Source organism: Sycon ciliatum, chromosome 5, assembly GCF_964019385.1.
Source record: "Sycon ciliatum chromosome 5, ocSycCili1.1, whole genome shotgun sequence".
Lineage (NCBI taxonomy): Eukaryota > Metazoa > Porifera > Calcarea > Leucosolenida > Sycettidae > Sycon > Sycon ciliatum.
This window is the reverse complement of record NC_088647.1, coordinates 7761009-7782262: the sequence shown is the minus strand read 5'-3', so window position 1 is coordinate 7782262 and position 21254 is coordinate 7761009. Positions and strand designations below refer to the sequence as shown.

Here is a 21254-nt window from a genome sequence, read left to right as displayed (position 1 = left end):
TAAAATTGGGTCTGCCACTTCACTCCGAGTATTTGCCGCTTTCAGGGCTGATAGGTGATGGTTATAGAAGGTCAATTTTGTTTGTTGGCCCTCCTGAATCGGGGAAGGAGACGAGCGGCGAGAGGGTTTTCGTCGACGATTTCGCAAGCCTTCTCAAACATTCTCAAGGAGGTCGCAAATTTATTTTCGCCGTGCGTCCGTACGCGCATGGCTTGAGCATGCACACATTGCGCACTCACGACAAACATTTGAAAAATTTAGGAAATGACGACGCCGTAGAAAATGACGACGCTGGCCGGGGAACTTTTTTGAGGAAGCACGAGGTCTTTCAATTTCATTCCCATGCGAGTAAGCATGGAGGAAGACGAGAATTGTGCCTCCTGTGCACAAAGTCCAGGTAGTGTTGGGCATTTAGTGGCTTCAGCCAGTACTCAGGTTTCGGAAATTTCGTGGAGCTCATGTTTGTGCCACTGTGTGAAGATCGAAGGAAGCGAAAAGGAGGAGAAAGTAAATTTCACGAACACCAGCTGGTCTCGAGTGGTATCTGCTGCCAAAATTCGCCAGGACGGCACATGGGCCTTTCTCTGCCAGGAGCAGTGTAGCACGGATGAGAGCACCCCGCGTGGCTGGTACCATAGGCGCTGCTATGCAGCCTACACCCACAAGAAGACTCTGAGTCGTTTTGAGGGAGAGGAGAGTGGTGGCCTTGCCAGCAATGTTGACGCAGAGGAGGTGGGTGACGCAGATGCCTGTGAGGATGAACCTCCCAAGAAGCGTGTTATGACACGAAGCAAAGTGACAACCATCGACATCACTCTGTGTATAATATGTCAACAAAAAACAAAAAAAAGAACCGGAAAGCTGAACCGCTTACCCTCTGTTCAGAATTCCGTGCTGGCGAAAGCCTGATCCGTGCGGCAAATGCACGTGGAGATGAAGCAGGCCAGCGGATTTTACTTACCCTCCAGGAGGGCAGTCCCGATTGTGTAGCATCGGACATATGCTACCATTTCTGCTGCTACCGTAACTACACTCATTCTAGTACGGTGGCAGCACTGGAGGCAAAGAAGACGACGGCAGTTGCAGACGACAATGTGTACGATAGAGCCTTTGAGTGGCTGGCTGTATGCATGGAGAAGGAGCTCTTCAGTGAGACAGAAATACGAGCGATGCGTATGGACAGCCTGACGTCCAAGTACAGCGCCAAGCTGGCAGAGCTCGGAGCTGCAAGTCAATACCGACGATGGCTGCTGAAGAAGCGCCTGTTGGAGCATTTTGGAAAATGCATCAACTTCGTCCGTCCTGGTCCATTGTCACCCGAGAGCGTTGTAAGCAGCTCCTTGACAGAATCACAACTGCTACAAGTAGTTGGTGCAGCAGTAGCCAAGGCTGAGGCAGCCCAGCAGTGCGCCGACGAATATGCTGGAGATGATATGGCGGATGAAGATGCACCTCCAGCTATTGATAGCAGCTGCAAGGTACATGCCTTCCACACAGCCATGGCTCTGAACAACGCCATCCGTGATCAGCAGCCCACAATACCCACCATGCCACATGCCAGTGATGTCGTAAATGAGAATGCGCCAGTGCCAGACATCCTCTACAATGTGCTTGCCATGACCATTGTCGGCCCTGAGAAGTGTGACATTGGTGACCTGACGGACTCCCGTGTCCATGTCCCTGCCGACATCCATTGCAAGATTTTGGCAATTGCTCAGGATATTGTGTATGCTGCAACTCGTGGATCTATTCTGACACCAAAGCACGTAGCTTTGGCGCTTACTGTCCACCACCACACGAGGAGCAAGCACATGGTGGATCTTCTCAACCAGTTCGGCCATGGCATATCGTATTCAAAGCTGCGAGAAGTAGAAACCGGGTATTCTCTCGAAGTAGCAGGAAGTTCCGCAGCCAGCAGTGTTGTAGTACCCCGTGGCATTTCCCAGCATGGAGGTGATGTTCATTTCTGCTGGGACAATAACGACCTCAACGAGGAAACTCTGAGTGGCCAAGGGACGACACACTGCACCAACGGCATTGTGCTCCAGCACTCGCTGCCCTTCCAGGACGATCCGTGCCCACCAGAAAGTACGAGCCGTGCCGAGCCAGGTAACCAACGCCGACCGCGAAGTGTTGCCCCACCTGCAGTTCCGAGCCTAGAATACAACTGCGGTGCGAGACCAAGACCTCCTCCAATGGCCCATGCAGTTCCTGATGCACAAGGCTCGATTGACCCATTTCTCACTGTGGCATCGATTGACCTGATTTGGTTCTTGTTGCGTGCAGACCAGACGGTATCACCGAAGTTTGGTAGACCTGATGACGAGTCACAACTGGTACCCGCATGGTCCGGCTTCAATGCTGAACTGAACCAGTCAACCGCGCCAGGGACACCAACAACAGTCGGTTACCTGCCGATCATCCCAGCATCGCCTACAGCCATGAGCACAGTTTATGAGCTTGTTGTCCGGTCCCTCCGCACATCCAAGAAGCTGAATCAGCCACATTGTATCATCACCGCCGACCAAGCAGTTAATGCCAAAGCTGTGGAAGTTTGCTGGAAAAATGCTGAGCTGAAGGATGTAGTCCTCCGCATGGGTGCATTCCATACGTCGTGTGCCTTCCTTGCTGTTCTTGGGAAGAGGTTTGGCAGTGCTGGCTTGGAAGACCTCCTCGTCGAGTCAGGCGTAGTTGGCAGCAATGCGTGCAAGCAGGTGATGGCCGGCAAGCATTACAACCGCGGTGTTCGCCTCCATAAGCTTGCCTTTGAGTGTCTGCTGGGAGTGAACTGGAAGCTGTACGAGGACAGCATTGACGGTGAGGCGACAGAAACATGGGAGTTGTGCTGCAAACTTTCTTTATTGCATTCCATCTGTGCACACTAGACGAAGTGAAGTAGTTTGAGAAATGGTGCCTGTTGTTCTCACTCCAGTGGTCTGCATGTAGCACTTTGTGTTCTAATTTTCTGACCTATGTACATGTGCGTGTGTGTTCATGTATTGAAGGTGGAGGAGACACGGTGTCAAGCGATCTTGAAGGAACTTTGTCAGCATTGCGCACATCTGGTATATTTGATGGTGCTGAGTCAGTAACCAGTTCATCCAGCTACCAGAAACTTGAGCAAGGGTACCGAAAGCATGTTCAGCTGCAACGCACCAGCCCAGCATCACCCATGGCCCAGTTTTGGCTAACATACCTCGACATGGTTGGCCTGCTGCTTCAATTCATCCGAGCTACGCGGACAGGGAACTGGTCGCTACATCTGGCATGCATAGAGAACATGTTGCCATGGTTCTTTGCATACGATTGACAGAACTACTCCAGGTGAGATGCTTGGGCCCTTCATTAAGTTATCAGCTGTGTGACCGACGCAATTAAAACATTTTGCTTCAAATACGAATCATTCAGTTCTCCTAAATTGAGTTCTCATTACATTGTGCTTCACAGGTACCTGTCGCTGTATTGGCAACAAATGCGTCAACTGCCTGCTACCAACCCTCCTGCCCACAAAGCCCTATCAGGAGGTTGCTTCTCTGTTGCAAGGTCTACGAACAGCTTCTCGAAGGTGGCTGTTGATCAGTGCATTGAACAGACCATCAACCGGCAAAGCAAGTCACATGGAGGACTCATTGGCTTCAGCCGCAACCCAGGTAAGGGCAAAAATTCGTAACAACTGACCAAACTTCAAATTATCCAATAGAACATACATGTACACTGATAGGGAGATACTTCCTGATGATCCCACATGCAAGATCAAACAGTAAGCAACCAATGTACACTATGCAAACACAGTGCTGCCCACCTGCATCACGAATAGGAAGTGATTCGACTCTAATGTGATCCTGAACAGTTGTGGATTACATGTACATGATGATGTATTTCTCCTTCCCTTTTCTGTATAATTGTCCTTCAAGGAACTGTTCACCGCTGGGTGCTCACAGCTCACGAGCGAGCGGCTGTTGCAAGTGCATGTAACGACCTCGTCAAAGCGGAGGACTATGATGGCACAGCACGTCCACACAAGGACAACACAGACAGCAGAATGACGGGATCAAAGCGACTATGGGAAGCTCGAAAAGCGGTTGGCAGAGTTCAGCCATCCGTTCCTTGGTGAAGATTTGATCAGCCTCTCCAGTGGGAAAGTCTGTTCTGCTCAAGCAACCTCCGATCTCCTATCCAGTCACACGCAGGGAAAGAGTGCAATGAGCAAGTTCGTGGCAGACCGCTTGGAGAGTCAGGTAAGACGGTTATGATTTTGCAGCACACCATGTTAAAAGTTTTGACGTGTGGATATATGATAGGATGCATGTTTTGGTGACATACTTTGTTACCAAACACATTGAAATCAAAAGTGACGCTGTAGGGGATGTTATAATTCCGTTCTGTACTCCGTAATCCATGCACTACGTTCTAAGTTGTCAACCCATGTGTGTGTGTGTGCGTGCGTGACTTGTTTCTTCCTACAGGCAGTTGATTTCTTCACACCGATATCACGGCTGAACCTGAAGACGTTCTCGGAAACCAAATCTGCAGCAAAGAAGTCTTCCAAGACAACAGCGATCGTGGCAGATAGGAGCTTATTCGGCCGGCTACTAGTTATGGCTCAATCAAGGTCATTCGACTTGAAGGAACTCTTCCAGCATGAGCTTGGACCAGTCCCATGGGCCCTGGCCAACGCAGACGGATCCCTTGTGAAGACTCCAAAGAGTAAGCTGCTGCTTGCTCTTGAGAAGAAAGTTGACCCACTGGAGTCAGTTCCGCGTGGTCCTGCCGTTATGGTCGACGCGATGGCATTACTGCAGAGCTACACATCTGCGCCACCGACATTCGGACAGCTCAGCGAACAAGTCTTCAAGCAGCTAGTCTCCTACCTTCCAGCTACACCTCCAGCACGAGTTGACTTCGTAGCAGATCAATACCACACTGCGTCGATTAAGTCGTGCGAACGCTCAAAGCGAACGGCCTCAACTGAGCCCCTGCGAGTGGCAGTACAACGTCCAGACCAGGCTATTCCTACTCAGTGGAAGCGGTTCATGGCAAGCGGAGCGAATAAGGCCGGCCTAATCCAGTTCTTCGCTGACCATTGGAGTTCTACACCGGAGCTCAAGGCAACATTGGGTGTCGGTCGCAGTGTATTCATAACCGTGGGACAGCAGTGCTACGTGTTGCAAGAAGAAGAAGGGAAATGGACACTTTCACGGCACCAGGCAGTGTCCAGGTTAGTATTATAAAAGACAAACAGTACAATGTCATGTTTATTGCGACTTTGACTATTGTCAAGCAAGTGGTATAAAACATTTGCTGCATATTGGTCCCACAAGTACAAGTAGGATATTGCTGATGGATTGAATTCAGTGATGAAAATCACATAATCTGGCAGAGCCATGTTATCGTTCTCTGAATGCCCGGGAAATCATTTTGCTCTTTTTACAATTTTGATCATGTTCACAGGTTGACCAGCAATCATGAGGAAGCAGACACCCGGCTGATCCTTCATGCCGCTGATGCTGTGCAGCAAGGATTCCCAGATGTTGTCATTCGGTCGCCAGACACGGATGTAGCCGTGATTGCCATTGGCTCCGCTAGCAGCATTCCCGGTCGGCTCATATTCCAGACTGGCACGCAGCAACGGAGGCGGTTCATCGACCTTACCCAGCTGTCACAGAAGCTGGGCCCCCTGGTTTCGTCTGCAATTGTTGGACTGCATGCTCTTACTGGGTGTGACAGTGTCAGTTCCTTTTCTGGGAAGGGAAAGACTGCTCCGCTGAAGCTGCTCCTGTCAAGCACGCGAATGGCAGAGGCACTGGCGACACTGGGTGTCAATGCTACATCGGATGACCAGCTGCTTTCGGAATGTGAGTGGTTTGCGTGTGCCTTGTATGGCAATCCTGGCCAGCAAGACATCAACAGCCTGCGCTACCAAAAGTTCTGTGCGGCCACATCCTGTGCTCCTCACAAACTACCGCCCTCACGCGACGCTCTCCATCAACATGTGGCCAGGGCTAACTACCAGGCCCACATTTGGCGGAGCGCCACCACTGCGATGCCAGAAGTACCGAGTCCAGTGGGCCATGGCTGGCAGTCGGAGACTGACGGCACGCTTTCCATCTCCTGGATGCTGCAGCGCGTCGCTCCTGCTGACATACTAAAACTGGTGAGCTGTGGGTGCAAGACAAGGCACTGCGTAAGTCAGCACTGTTCGTGCAAGAAGGCGTCCTTGGCTTGCACGGACATCTGCTCGTGCTGCTCATGCGCCAATCCGTTTGGGGCCGTACTCGAACAGAACGACAGCTCCGGTGTCGCAGATGTGGGAACAACTGCATGTGAAGGCGACCAAAACAGTGAGAGCGAGGAAAGTACTGGTGCTGACGACTTTGAAGAGTCTGACTCCAGCTCAGATTCTGATGAGGATCCAGATCAGGAGTTGGACGACTCGCTGTAGACACTGGCAACTGCACCGTCCTCCCCTGGTCCAAGCCACCTATTGTGTTTGTGAATTATGGCTATGGCTGTCAACACACCTAACCTGTTCACACATTGTATATAAACTGCTTGTACATAGCTTGGCTTCTAAAGTGATGACGCTATCATCCTACATTTTATTCCAATGTACATATTAAACTGGGCATATTGTCCATGAATTGCACAGCACTGGACATGTCTTCCTTACTACAGTTGTAGTATTGATTTATTTCATTTTCGATTGAGTAGTGACTACAATGCGTTTATATCATTTCTACTCTAACTCTAATTTAATCGAGTGCTATTGAAGGTGTGTGTGCCTGAGAGAGAAGCAGGGAAAGGGTCCAAGCTTACCTTCGCAGAATGATAGGTGTCCCTCGTATCGATCGTATCAACGAAATTCCAATCAAGAAAACATTTGAGATCACTCGCGAAGCGGCGTCAAACTACACGACACGACGGGTAGTTTGTTGGCTGCCATTGCGAGTGGGTAGTGGAAGGACCAAACGATATCTAGGCTAGGCTTACGAAGTCCCTGTGCTTTACTTCTACAAGAGCGAGAGTAAACTTCTTGACCAAGAATATGATCAACAACAAAGTGAAGTCGCCGACCAGATCAGACACTCGCTTTGAGTTTTCAAATTTGACTGCATTTGGTTGTCATGTGCGTACTCTACGCAACTCAGAATCGGCCCGAGACGAAAGGTGAGCAGTTCAAGTGACCGACGAAGCTGAACTAAAATTGCCTCTCGCGGAGCTCCTTCCCCGATCTAGACGGGCCAACAACTACCATTCGACTCCACAACAGGTACTCTCTCCACCTGTACAGTTCGATTTTACTCGGATTCTAGTGGCAGACCACTTTCAGATTTAGACACTTTTTTTTGTCCTGGATCCCCGACTATATACTTCCTAGGATAGGATACCCAGGTCTACTCACGCACATAGCACGATAGTAACTCTGAGTAAAAACAAACTATCCACTTACCGCCATAGCGAACCAATCGTCTTTTGGCAACAGCAGCTCACCACAGGAAACTGGTAAGCAGGTAATCGACTGTGGACTTGCTATACTACTACTACTAACAGCGGAATAAAAAAAATCATCAATCGGCTATGGAACAATATCCCAAACATTCTCCACTATTATTTCTTCCACGAGCGTACCCAGTTAGCTACATGTGCCTCCACGAAAGCAATGAACGAGCATCGCTACAGACAAGTCATTAATTTGTTCAAGTCTGCGTTTGTTCGAAATACCTCTGCTCTGGGCCGCTGTGACTGAAACAAGAGTGGGTCCATCACCATGATCACTGCATCAGCGGGTGGCAATGGCCACACAACGGCAAATCTCTTCAATCAAAGACTGCAGTTCATGAATGAGAGTTCCTACTTTTGAGACAGAATAATAGATATTAAAATAAATATCTTCCTCCACTGACGAGAGTTTTGTACTCGAAGGAGCTACTGTATAGCAGGAAATTTTCGGACGGAATTTATTTTCGTACGATTTCGTACACGGCCTCTTTTGTACTAAAATTAATTCCCTACTAAAATTTGTTTATGTGAAATTATGTACACTATACATGCGCACTGCATGCAAACACGTGTATTTAGCATGCAGCACTGTACGAAAATATAATCCGTACGAAAGGTCGAAATTCGGCTTTGTCCGAAAATATTTCCGTCCGAAAATTTCCTGCTATACAGTATATGAAGGAACTGGGTACTAACGGCTGTGTCGCTTTGCTGATGGTGTGCTGTGGCAGCGTGTAGTGGTCGGATGGAGAGCGCAGGTGTGGTGCGGTGGTTGATAAGAATCACCTGATAAAGTCTCCAATAAAGCTGAGATTTTTGCCACGTCCTTTTTCTCGCCCCACTGAAATACCGCCCCTTCATCATCCCTGCCCCCTTTCTCACACCTCTCCCGTATATGCTTAGTGAATATTAATCTTGGTTAGTCCTGTCTGATAAGTAGGCCTTGACGGATTATGCTAGCATAATTTTTCGCATAATTCCTACCAAAATCGAATAATCGCATAATTCGAGGCAAATTGCATACGAATCGCATAAAATTGTGATAATCCGCCTGTTCGCATCACATTCCATACAGTTGTACATGTTATACAAGTACAAGTACAAGTAGATGCACCAGGAAGTCGTAGGTTTACCACTCCCTTGATAACATGTCCAGTCCACTACAATCAGTGATGGTCGTAGCTAGGTCGGACGGTGCGTTGACCCCGTTGAACTTTTGCTACTACAGTACAACGCCCTCTACCAAAAAATTCCCCTGTTATTTTGCACAGAACCATTATGCATTAGCAGCATATGTGAGCATAATACGGCATAATATGATAACTTTTAGCATAAAAATAGCATAATTCTGCAATTTTTTCAGCAATGCGAAAAGCATAATTTCACGAAAATATTAGCATAATCCGTCAAGGCCTACTGATAAGCGTGGGTGCTGCAGGAAAACGCAACGCTCTCCAAACAACTTGGCGAAACTGAGATAATTGTGCTGTGGTATTGATGGGCTGAACTTGGACAGCCAGAGTGTATACGATACGAGCCGCAGGTGAAAGTGAGGCTTGAGGCCTGGGGTTGTCATTCTCACAAAAATAGTCATGTACCACCCTAACACATGTCTGGCAGTTTCTGAGGTCACTGTCAAAACCAAGTATGGTCTCTGTCAGAGTTAGGTTGGCTACGTGGCCGCAAGATAAAGTCAGCCTGTCTGCAAGTGCAAACAGATACATACGGCCCGGAGAGCTAGAGGAGTGTTAGATTCTGTAGGGTAGGCCTAGTTATTCCTAGCTTTCTGTCCAGATCGCTCCAGTCCTGCACTGCAGTGCCTGTCAGGTGGTCATGTCCAAGTACATCCATTGACTGGCATTTTCCACTCCAGCACCCCGGTTCCGAGTGCGCGCTATGCTCGACAATAGTACACACAATGCAGGGTGTCATTGACTATGCTGTAGTAGATTGGTTTGTTCCTTCATGGATGTGACCAGTCATAAGCGTGTTAGGCTGTGCCGATAATAATAGTAATGGCGATGTTGTGTTACTGCGGTTTGGACATTAGAATTCCCCTTGCGATACGCATGATTACAATCGGGTTGACCAGCAATGAGACAAGCCATGCAGCTCCGGTACCCAACATGACCAGGTCCAGGGACAAAAACTAACTATAAGTTAACGCTCTCCTCACGTCGGAATTTCATTTCAGCAGAGTCCAATGTCAAAATGGTTTTTAGAGAAATTGAGAGGGAACAGCACAATGGAAAAGGTGTTTGGTTCAAGTATGCAGGTCATTGTTGGCCTGTTGGTGAAGTATCTTCCGCGTTCTGTGCTTCTCCGTATCTTAAAAGATTCGGCGAAGCACAGAATGTGAAGGATACTTCAAGTATTGGTTCGTTCTTGGAAATTCTCTTGGCACTTGTGCCAGCTTCCCTTTCATATCACTTGTGTCTGGTTTTGTTGAATGCTTGATGCATTCAGAAAATCTAGACTAACTAGCCTGTGTTGTGTACCACCATTCCTACGGAGTGCACAGTGGCGGGCGTTCCCAGAGATGTGGATCGCTTCAGGATGTTATCATCCAGGCCAGCTTCTGTGGCGTCCGCCTTTAGATAATATACTAGAAGCTTTCCTCAGGGCTGGCATTATGGAGCACTATCAGTAGAAAAACAAGCATTACGAGTCAATTTATGACGCATTTCCTTCGCCACGTACGAAGAACAACACAACGCTCATAAGGCTTAGGCTTTCCTCAAATTTTCGCCTATTTTTTCTTTTCTTTTTTTCGCCTATTTTTCGCCTATTCGGCTTTTCGCTCGCGTATTAGCACCTCAGTTCTCATTGACCCCACTCGTTCCTCATTCCTTATTCCATTTGGCCAAAGCGAAGACTAGCCAAGCTTGCTTGTAGATGTCAACGCGAAAAGGCTGATGATAGTTATCATGATGACGATTAGCCCTTGGCGGATTATGCCGGCATAATATTTGGCATAATCTTGGGATTTCGTCAAAAAACTATGCTCCGGCATAATATACGGATTCCAACGTGTAAGGTGGGCATAATATTTCAGTTTAGACAAATATTATGCTTAGGGGCATAATACAGCTTTGTCAGAAAGCCTGCAGATGGTTTTTTTAAATACCCCAGTTACGACTCCTTGTCATAGTCCTTGGCGGAATATGCCGGCATAATATTTGGCATAATCTTGGGATTTCGTCAAAACATTATGCTCCGGCATAATATACGGATTCCAACGTGTAAGGTCGGCATAATATTTCCGTTTAGACAAAAATTATGCTTAGGGCATGGCCGTGTGTGTATGCGTGGTTTCTCAATCCTCTCTGTACAGCGTGAATACATAGTGGAACCGAGCATAATCCAGCATAATTCAGCATATTTGTTGGCATAATTGTGGCATAATCAAAAGCGTAATTTGACGATTGGCCGAGCATAGTCCGCCAATGGCTAATGACGATGATTATCCCTCCGATTAACTAGCATTATCCGCCCAGGCCTAGAAACTGACGTGATGACGAGTGGAGACAAACGGAAGTCCAGACGGAGGTGTTGTGAATGTGGGCTAAGAGCGTGTTACTTCAGTAGTAGTGTAGAGTGGTGGAGTGTTTCAAAATTTCAAATGGCCAAGCTCATCGCCACTGCTACTTTAGTCTCTGAATATGTCTAAAAACAATAAAAGGAAGCAGAATGCGCGATGGTCAAATCGGAACCGCCAATCAGCTTTAGCACGTGTTTGATTTGCACTCCAACAGCCTTCTATTATGCTTCCTTTCAGGAAAATCTTAAAAATGGTGGTTTTCACTATATTAGCCATTATTATAATATCTTCCTCCACTGACGAGAGTTTTGTACTCGAAGGAGCTATATGAAGGAGCTGGGTACTAACGGCTGTGTGGCTTTGCTGATGGTGTGCTGTGGCAGCGTGTAGTGGTCGGATGGAGAGCGCAGGTGTGGTGCGGTGGTTGATAAGAATCACCTGATAAAGTCTCCAATAAAGCTGAGATTTTTGCCACCTCCTTTTTCTCGCCCCACTGAAATACCGCCCCTTCATCATCCCTGCCCCTTTCTCACACCTCTCCCGTATATGCTTAGTGAATAGTAATCTTGGTTAGTCCTGTCTGATAAGTGTGGGTGCTGCAGGAAAACGCAACGCTCTCCAAACAACTTGGCGAAACTGAGATAATTGTGCTGTGGTATTGATGGGCTGAACTTGGACAGCCAGAGTGTACGATACGAGCCGCAGGTGAAAGTGAGGCTTGACTCCTGGGGTTGTCATTCTCACAAAAATAGTCGTGTACCACCCTAACACATGTCTGGCAGTTTCTGAGGTCACTGTCAAAACCAAGTATGGTCTCTGTCAGAGTTAGGTTGGCTACGTGGCCGCAAGATAAAGTCAGCCTGTCTGCAAGTGCGAACAGATACATATACGGCCCGGAGAGGAGTGTTGGACTCTGTAGGGTAGGCCTAGTTATTCCTAGCTTTCTGTCAAAATCGCTCCTGCAGTGCCTGTCAGGTGGTCATGTACAAGTACATCCATCGACTGGCATTTTCCATTCCAGCACCCCCGTTCAGAGTGCGCGCTATGCTCGACAATATGCAATGCAGGGTGTCATTGACTATGCTGTAGTAGATTGGTTTGTTCGTTCATGGATGCGACTAGCTCTGCAGTTTATGTGTCATAAACGTGTTAGGCTGTGCCGATAATAATAGTAATGGCGATGTTGTGTTACTGCGGTTTGGACATTAGAATTCCCCTTGCGATACGCATGATTACAATCGGGTTGACCAGCAATGAGACAAGCCATGCAGCTCCGGTACCCACCAGGGCCAGGTACAGAAACTCTAAATAAGTTAACGCTCCCCTCACGTCGGAAATTCATTTCAGCAGAGTCCAATGTCAAAAATGCTTTTTAGAGAAATTGAGAGGGAACAGCACAATGGAAAAGGTGTTTGGTATGCAGGTCATTGTTGGCCTGTTGGTGTTAATATAATTATGGAGAAGCACACAATTTAGCTGGCGACGCGGACGAGATATGAGGAAACAGCTTGAATCCGAGAGCAACATCACGGAGAGTAGTCAGATCCGGAACCGTACCGCAGTGACGATGACGTTCAAGGTTTTCTTTGAACCTGGCGTCTTCGCCTGTGGCTCCAGCGCCAGGACCCAAGTGAGCGAACGATTTTCGGTATGTGAAGTGAAGTTAAAACTGCTTGATGCATACCATGGATTTGCATTTGTCCGTTGGATATGGGTGAAAAGTGTTGTCTGCAGCCAAAGGCATGTGTGCAGAACCTGCACGTTTTAGAGAGGAACATTGATTTCACGACCTCGAATCGCATGGCACGTACATGTACATGTACAACCATTTGCTTTCACTACACAAGCCACTCCAGTATAGTAGTAGTAGTAGTATTTATTATTTTACTTGGGTATAGTATAGGAATACAAGTGGTCGGCTTTATTCCAAATCAAGCCAGGACTGATTTCAACAGAGGCTATTGTGCACTTCACGGATAGGGATAATAGTTATTTCCAGGAAATTCACACCCGGCCGATTATCTTATGCAAAGCCCAATAACATGCTTTGAGAGTCTCCCCGTTTCTATCCCATTCACATTCGAGGGAAGAAATGTTTGACTCCCATTGTACTTGTACATGGTTGACTACGCATGTGCAAAGTCGCAGTGATACATGTATGTTCTATCACAGCACAACTGTAGATAGAATTAGCCGGAAGATCCAATCCATTCCCTCAACTAATGAAATTTTGTATTACTTGGATTTTATTATTACAATAAAGACAAGTAGATCAGATCCACCACAAATCGGTCAAAGACCGAAAATCCCATTCACTGCATCCATGTTTCCCTCGTGCCAGGCCACGAGGTCCCAATTAACTGTGGGTCGCAGCACGGCTGGAAAAAATCCTTCCGCTTCCAAGCAGGACTTGAACCTGGTATCCTCTGTTTCTCAATCATGGTCTTAGTACCATCTCACTATGCCACCGCTTAGGAGCTGCATCTGCGCCATGATCCAAGAGGGTGGTGGCGTTCCTGCGGATGCGGAAAACTCGGCCTTTGGCCGAGTCCCACGCGAACCGTGAATTTGTATTTTCAATTTTTAATGAAGACAATAAGCTAAATCGACATGTGGATACTTTATTCGTGCAGGGTGATCAATCATCGGCGCATTGTTTCTATCACTTGACACTGCATGAATATAGTATCCACATGTTGAAAAGCTTGTTCTCTTGATTGCCATAATTACACCAACCAGAGGTATGTTTGATACATTTCATCCTTGCGCAGCTTCCCTTTCATATCCTTGATAAAATTGAGCTTCACAAGCTGGGTGGTTGTACAATCATGTAGCTTTTCGTTGACGAATTGTGGTTACAATCCCCCCGTCGAAGCCTATAAAATGTTCAAGGTGCTGGGAATGTCGGGGCAAAGGATTTTGCAAGAAGCAGTACAGTGAGTAGTTAAACCCAACACGAATGACAAATGTGAAATGGAATAAAAACAATATTTGTAAAAAATAAATAAATTAAAATTAAAATTCAATATCGAACACGAATAAAATAAAATAAAAATATGTAAAAAATAAACAATAAGCTATTATCATGGTTGGAACATGACGTGACACTTGTAATTTGTGCCATTCGCGCACAGCTGTGTCTGGGCGGTTTTTCAGCCCTGCTGTTACCCACAGTCAACAGCAAAATCGTGGCCAGACCAAAGGAGTAGTGGATGTGTGTTGAGTATTGCCAGTATTGGGGCTTTCAGCACAATCATGTACATATACCGGTAGTTGTGACTTGCGAGATATTGTACATTGTAAATGTACACTGTACACTCACTGTACACTCACTGTACACTCACTGTACACTCACTGTACACTCACTGTACACTCACTGTACACTGTAGACCTACACTCACTGTGCACTGTACACTCACTGTAGAGGGGACGGCTCAGGGACGTTTTGACAACCAAATTTGTATAGACCCAAACCGATCATCAGCGTTGATTTTTCACTCGAAATAATATTATGTTTGTGGAAGGAAACTGGCATGTTGAAGTTTGCTCTGGGGCCAGAGTCAATCGAACTGAGCCACTCCTTTGTGTTGACCCATTGCCTCCAAGTTGCCCAATTTTTCGCTTCAAAAAAGTTCAAATCAGAGGTGGCTCCAAACCGGACACGTTTTAGAGTGCACGTCAAATTCACTCTGGGTCTGAAATTAGGTAATTGCTATCGCTCCACGACGGCCAGTACAGAGTAACAATAAGCCTTGTGTGTGCTTCCATTAGTTTTGATTGGTATGCGGTGCTTTATTGGCGAGAGGCGAGCCGCTGTTTACCTGCGACAAGAAGTTGATTTTTCGAAAGTCGTTTACAAAACTCAAGTCGCAGTGCGAAGCAACACGTCAAAAACTCACCTGCTTGATATGGCGCTTCTGGTCATCGCAGAGCCATGAAATTTTGGCTCGGAGTATAACACATCGTAGTCTCACTGTGACATAATTATGTTTTCTAATCAAAATACCAAGAGAGAAAGTGAATATTGAGTCCGTTCCGGTTTGCAACCGGTGTCCTATTTGAAACCGTCCCCTCTACAATACACTCACTGTGCACTGTACAATGTACTGTGGTCTGTACACGTATCTTCTAATCCCAACATCCACTGTTAGAATGCCAAGGGTAATCGAACAAATTGAATCCCTTTTTAACACAGTTCCACTGCTATCGATAGAGCCAGGCCCAAGTAACTAGTTCTTCTAGCCAAATGGGAGCCCCAACCGCACGCCACCACCAATCTAATGCCACTCAGCTCATTTTTCGATGTCGTGCTTGCTAGTTCATACAACGACACTGCGGCCATACAATGAATGTACGTGTACATGTATAATTATGTATGTGACAAGGCACGGACAATGAAAACAATGGTAACGGGTTACCTTTTGTTTCCCCTATGCCACTTCCCCGCCATTTTGGCCCTGGCTAGAACCAGGTCTAGGTACAGACTGGGGGGACTGTGCATGCATGCTGCTCGATGGAATCCAGTTTTGTCACTCAAGCAATGACTGTTAGTTAGTTTGCGCCTTGCATGATTTGGCAGCCCTGTGAAGTATGGCTTATGGATAGCGCGAGCGGGTAGCAGCCTCGCCAACAGTGACAAGAAATACAGTCGCTGGCAACGACGTTACGTAGAAGCCCACCCTTTTCACGGGAGCTAACTAACTATGTTACTTGACTGGACATTTGAATGACTCACAAGTCACGACTGTCATTGTGTCAAAATGACTATGACATTGTGATCCTGAGCGCATAAGAAGTCATTGATTGAACCATGAACTCAGAAAACCTGCAAGAGAGCACCACTCCCTACTGAGTCTGTATTTCAGGACACCTCATCAGTCGAGTTTGAATAAGCCCAGCAAGTATTACGTGTTCGCTTGGTCACACGCGCATAGAGACCTCCTCACGCAGTATCACGAATGCTTGCATTCAACGCGCATAGCAGATCTACATGACTACTTAGTCTTTGTACTTGTACTTGTAGTCGGTTTGTGCCGTCGAGCACTGCGGTAACCAGGTAACAATTAAATTGTTACCTGGTTACCTTTTTTTTTTGTCAGTGCAGCATGCAGTGTTCCCGGCCGGATTCTCGAAGTAATAATTAATATTATTAGTTTGAGGATTTTTAATTTGTTGAGAACTTTTGTTCTTTCCTTCGGTGGGTCTTGCTCACACGAGCGAAGCTGCGTAGATCTACTCAGCTGGCCAACCAGATTGAACATCTCCATGGAGCAAGCAGGCGGTCTCTTTCAGACAAGTAATTACTAGTAGTTACCTCCGCCTGCAGGTCGGAGATCCTGCGGATGTACCTCAGTAGCAAATTAGCAATCTTCGCGCGTCACTGAATTTTGAACAAGGCTTGAGAAATTCCCCTGGCGATCATCATCTGAACCTGACTTGTCTGAGGCTCTGCATGGCAGTTGCTGCCTGTACCTGTACTGCCTGTAGCCGAGTGTATGGCCTCCAGCCTCCATAGGAAGGGGGAACGGCTGTTGAAGTCCTAGGGAAAGCGAAACTCAGGAGGAACAAAAATCCTACTCATTGCGAGTCTTCGGACACATACGATTTCATTGCCAATATTATTGACGAACTGTTTGACCCCTGTGTATGTGGCGTACATAAATCACCGGCTAGTTTATTCACGATATTTTTTCTGGCGTATCGCTGTAAAGCGTGGGTAGAGATTCATGTTATGGTGTATTTGAGGTATGGCCGGATATGGACAAAGTCCAATGCATTACCTTTTTGTAACCTAAGCCGGTTTTCGTGCCCCTTACATAGCAGAAACAAATGTTTTGTTCTGTTGATCAGGTGCCGGCAGCTTGACAATGCAGTGCAGCCACCACCACAGGCCAATTAGCCACACCAACCGCAGCAGCCAACAGGAGCAGCAACAACAACGGCAGCAGCAGCAGCAGCAGCAACAACAACATCAGCAACAACAACAACAACAACAACAACAACAACAACAGCAGCAGCAGCAGCAGCAACAACAACAACGGCAGTCATGTGGATCAGAGGAGTCCTCCGCATCCAGTATTGGAAGCAGGTAAAGTGAAGAATTGCACCATAGGCATGTGTATTCCCATACATGTAGCTATGCAGAAGACATTACAAATAGTAGTGTATGGCTCTAGCCATGGTCCACAGCACTTTAGTCCCAGCGCTATGCAAAGAACGTTACTTTAGCAACGTCTGGCGCTAGGCAGGGTCCACAGCACTTTAGTCCGAAAGCTATGCAAAGAACGTTACTTTAGCAAAATCTGGCGCTAGGCAGGGTCCACAGCACTTTAGTCCCAAAGCTACGCAAAGAACGTTACTTTAGCAACGTCTAGCGCTAGGCAGGGTCCACAGCACATTAGTCCCAAAGCTATGCAAAGAACGTTACTTTAGCAACGTCTGGCGCTAGGCAGGGTCCACAGCTGTTCATTCCCGAAGCTTTACAAAACACATCTGATCACTTTAGAAGAATCTGTCGCTAGCCAGGGTCCACATCACGCTTTATTTCGTATATTCGTGTGTGTAGATGGGCGGGCAGGTGTTCACAAGTCACTGCTCTACTCTGCCCTGCAGAAAGGAGGAGAAAGTAAGCAAACTCGTGTCTCGAAAGGACAATAAAAGTAGGGCTGCAACGGGAAGGGGTTTTGTCGGGTAACGTGTTCGGGTATTTCTATCCGGGTAGCACGGGTACCCTGTCGGGTATTTGTTGACACAGGGTGTACTGTAAGGATGCCTATGCGCTACACAGAAAGTGTACAGTACGCACATAGCCGTGCTGTTTACGTGCACCGTTGCAAAAACACCATACTCCCAACTACCCGATCGGGGTCTAAGGAGCAAATTCCAACCCTGCTACCCGATCAAATTCTGGGTAGTACGGGTACCCTACTCAGTACTCGTTGACACCCCTAAATAAAAGGATATCCGGGTACTTCTTGTGAGGTATCTACTCTAATCTGCACAAGCCATGATATCAAGTTTGAAATTTTCAGTGCAAAACACCACGTGCTGGGGGACGCAATGGTTGTTTGTATCCAGTTGCTACGAAGTCGTCAAGGACCTGACGTCACACTTCGAAGCCCTACTACTTTCCTGTTGACGAACACCATGCTCAAGCGCATGTAGCTCACCCTGCACTTTCACTTGTCACTTCTTTAGACTACATGCACTTGATTGTAGTTGAACTGGGCAGCATTGTTGCAGTCAATCATGCCAGCCAGGACCTCACCTGCAGTTGCTGTGTGCAGGTCAGATAATGGTTATTGGCACACTACAAATTGGTCGCTGGTCGTGCGAACGCAGGTGGTCCCAGTTTACAGTGCAGTTTACATGTAGAACTGCCATTGCATAAAAATACGGTCGCTAATACCAGAAGTCGCTTTGCCTAGGTTTTAGTGTGGTGAATCATAACGACATAATCTTCATGTTATGTTTGTCACAATAACATTTTCTCTTTCTACATTAATATAGAGATACCACACCACCAACACCGCCCAGAGTCCAACCCGCGGCTAAAGTACATCGCCGGACATCGCCAACACAGCGTGCTCAAACTTTACCGGTGCAGGGACGGTCACCGGAGGCCACAGCGTCTGTCACCCCACCGCCTTGATATGGGAACTTGTACCGCCCGGTTGAAGACGATGATCAGCCGGCAGTTGAGGATTCGGCACAGTGGACCGCATACATAACGTTTCACAGGCACCAGCGCCGCCACAGACCATGGAAATAGCAGAGGTGAGTGTTTGTTGACGACAGCACTACATACCCCTGATACACTCACTACCTACTCTACTGGTAGGGAAATAGTTGCCCAGCCCGTGACACCGGCCGGCTCTCGTTGGGGGTTAGTCCGGCTGGTTCCCCGGCCCATACTCCTCCGGGTTCTGTTGCCCCTCAGGCACAGCCAGGGACGCCCCAGCCAAGACGTACAATCATGTGTGCTTCCGCCAGGGGGTTATGCCGCCTTAGAGGCTGGGCAAGGCCAGCTTCCATGGAGGGAGTGGTAATTGGCTGAAACCGTGTGATCCTAATTGTTTCTGTTTTATTCTTTCTTTCTCCTTCCCGTTCTTCTATTCCAGTTCTCGCGCCACCGCGGCACCGACTTCGGCGTACATGGCAATGCCAGGGTGGGAGTGCTCCGTCACCAGGTATACACACTTTCCCGTACAATATGCACATTTGCTGGTATTATAGTAATGTTAGGTACCTCCTCCCGTACCTTTTCTAGCTGGCCTGCATGCACTTGCGTACTCACCTTTTGTCTCCTTGTTCCGTTGGCCTGGGTAGCTACTTGCGCGCCCATATTTGCCATAGCTACCCAGGCCATTTATCTTGCCGTTCAGACTTGCTCTCTTTCTCACTCTTCAATGTACAAGTAGTCGTTTCGTTCGTCTTGGTCTCTTGTCTCGTCGTCTAGAATAAATGTCGTTCCCACTAACCTCTTCCCGTTGTAATGTCTGGATAATGTGTCGTCCTTTTCCCGATTCAACAGTAATGTACAATCATGTATGTCCGCGGCTTTTTTGACACTCCGTAGGTCGACGTCAACTAGCTGTACAATGCCATGACTGTACTACAGTACTCGGCAGGTTTTCGAGTTTCATTTATTGAAGTAAATTCACTAAATCGTTGACCGTTCATTTGTAACTTTTTTGCAATAATAATAATAATAATACTACTATTGGCTCAACATCCGAGTTTTTATCGTTTTATTTGCATGTGTTTGTATAATTCTGTTGGTTTCTGCTATGTTGCACGCTAGAGTACAGAGCAGACACACAGACATGTGCAGGCCGCAACACACCAAGAGAAAATATAGTGAGTTTGGAGTAATGGGAACGTTGGGCAGAGTAGCTGGCCTCAATTGAGTGTTCGTTAACGAATCAGAAAACGGAACACATTTCGTGCACCAAGTCCACTTTTACCTGCAAGAAAATTTGAACTTTCACTCGCGGTTTCACAAAACATCACACGAAAATTCAATTTAGCGTTTCATGCAAGTAAGTTACGCAAACAAAGTTGCAAAGGTTCGGCCAAAATTTCTCACTTTGTGACCTAGAGGCAATGGCTGCACAAATTTTCTTTCACAGAACCTCCGCCGCAATGACTTTGTGCGAGTAAGAGCCAGAGATGACGTCTTGCCGATTAGTTTGACACGCATATTGTGGATCGTGCGCGCCTTCCTCAATCAAAATAAATCCTGTTGTATGTGGATAGATTCCGCTGCACCGCGGCATCGGTTAAAGACAGATTTTACAGTGCGTACATACAAACCCGAAGTAATCTTTTTTTTTTTTAACTACTTTGGCAATTGGGAGGCTTCGCTCTAAGAAATTACGCATGAAATCCGTGTTTCATGTGTGTCGGGTAGCGAGGGCAACTTTCACATGTAAATCTCTCTATGCATTTCAGCAGGAAGGCGCTTTCCTACGCTACCTCCCCGCAGGACTTTTGAAACAATTATTGTCTTCTCTCATTTCCGCATTTTTTAATCAGGGTTCAAGCTGCGAACAATAAAGTCTGCGATGCGTGGGAAACTAATAGAGAATTTTGTTGAGGTTTATGGCGCCCGTGTTTGTGAGTCCGGCCAGCAAGTCTCCAACACAACAAAGCATGCTTCGCAGACGTCAAGGAATCACGTAGAGCGAAACCCAGCAGCGCAAATTGCTACGTAGCAGACACTACGTCCACTCCGTACGCTATTTTCGTACGTAATTCCGTAGAGTGAAACGTCCCCAATAAGCAATGGGAACTGTGGTAGGTTAGCATAATAATGTTGAGAGCGCTGAGAAGACTGACATGTTTAGAGCATGGAAAGGAGGCAAGACAAGTAGCAACCATAGTCGACGCAAAGGAATGGACACAGTCGCTGTAGTCCAGCAACTTCAAACATGAACACACACACACACACTTGCACACTATTACGAACAGGTCACGTGGGGGTCTCTGCTCTCCTTAGGAAAGGGGGAAGACATTAAACAATCTGAGAAAGAGTACTCAACTGGCTATTGAATTGCCCGACGGCTGACAACCCCCTAAATCCCCAACCTATCAGTGGCATTACAATATGACTCCACTTACGGGCTCACAGCACAGGAGTAAGTGGATACACACACACGTACACACATACATACATATACACACACACACTTACTTGTACTTGTTGCTCACT

The 21254-nt window shown here is 47.1% G+C and overlaps 2 protein-coding genes across 3 annotated transcripts; both read left to right on the top strand.

Annotated features, from left to right (window-relative positions):
- Positions 1-4051: 4051 nt before the first annotated feature.
- LOC135816764 (uncharacterized) lies at positions 4052-6442 on the top strand. The gene is made up of 3 exons (XM_065329864.1): positions 4052-4238; positions 4467-5218; positions 5452-6442. Exons 1-3 carry the CDS (start codon positions 4203-4205, stop codon positions 6440-6442), a joined length of 1779 nt encoding a protein of 592 aa, XP_065185936.1. The 5' UTR covers positions 4052-4202.
- Positions 6443-12398: 5956 nt separating this feature from the next.
- LOC135816596 (vacuolar protein-sorting-associated protein 36-like) lies at positions 12399-19754 on the top strand. Of its 2 annotated transcripts, XM_065329774.1 has the most exons (4): positions 12399-12689; positions 16892-17129; positions 18551-18817; positions 19162-19754. In XM_065329774.1, exons 2-3 carry the CDS (start codon positions 16909-16911, stop codon positions 18690-18692), a joined length of 363 nt encoding a protein of 120 aa, XP_065185846.1. In that variant the 5' UTR covers positions 12399-12689; positions 16892-16908; the 3' UTR covers positions 18693-18817; positions 19162-19754. The 2 variants fall into 2 exon arrangements, with proteins under 2 accessions (XP_065185846.1, XP_065185847.1); XM_065329775.1 differs by lacking the exon at positions 12399-12689 and having other exon boundaries at positions 16453-17129.
- Positions 19755-21254: the final 1500 nt, after the last annotated feature.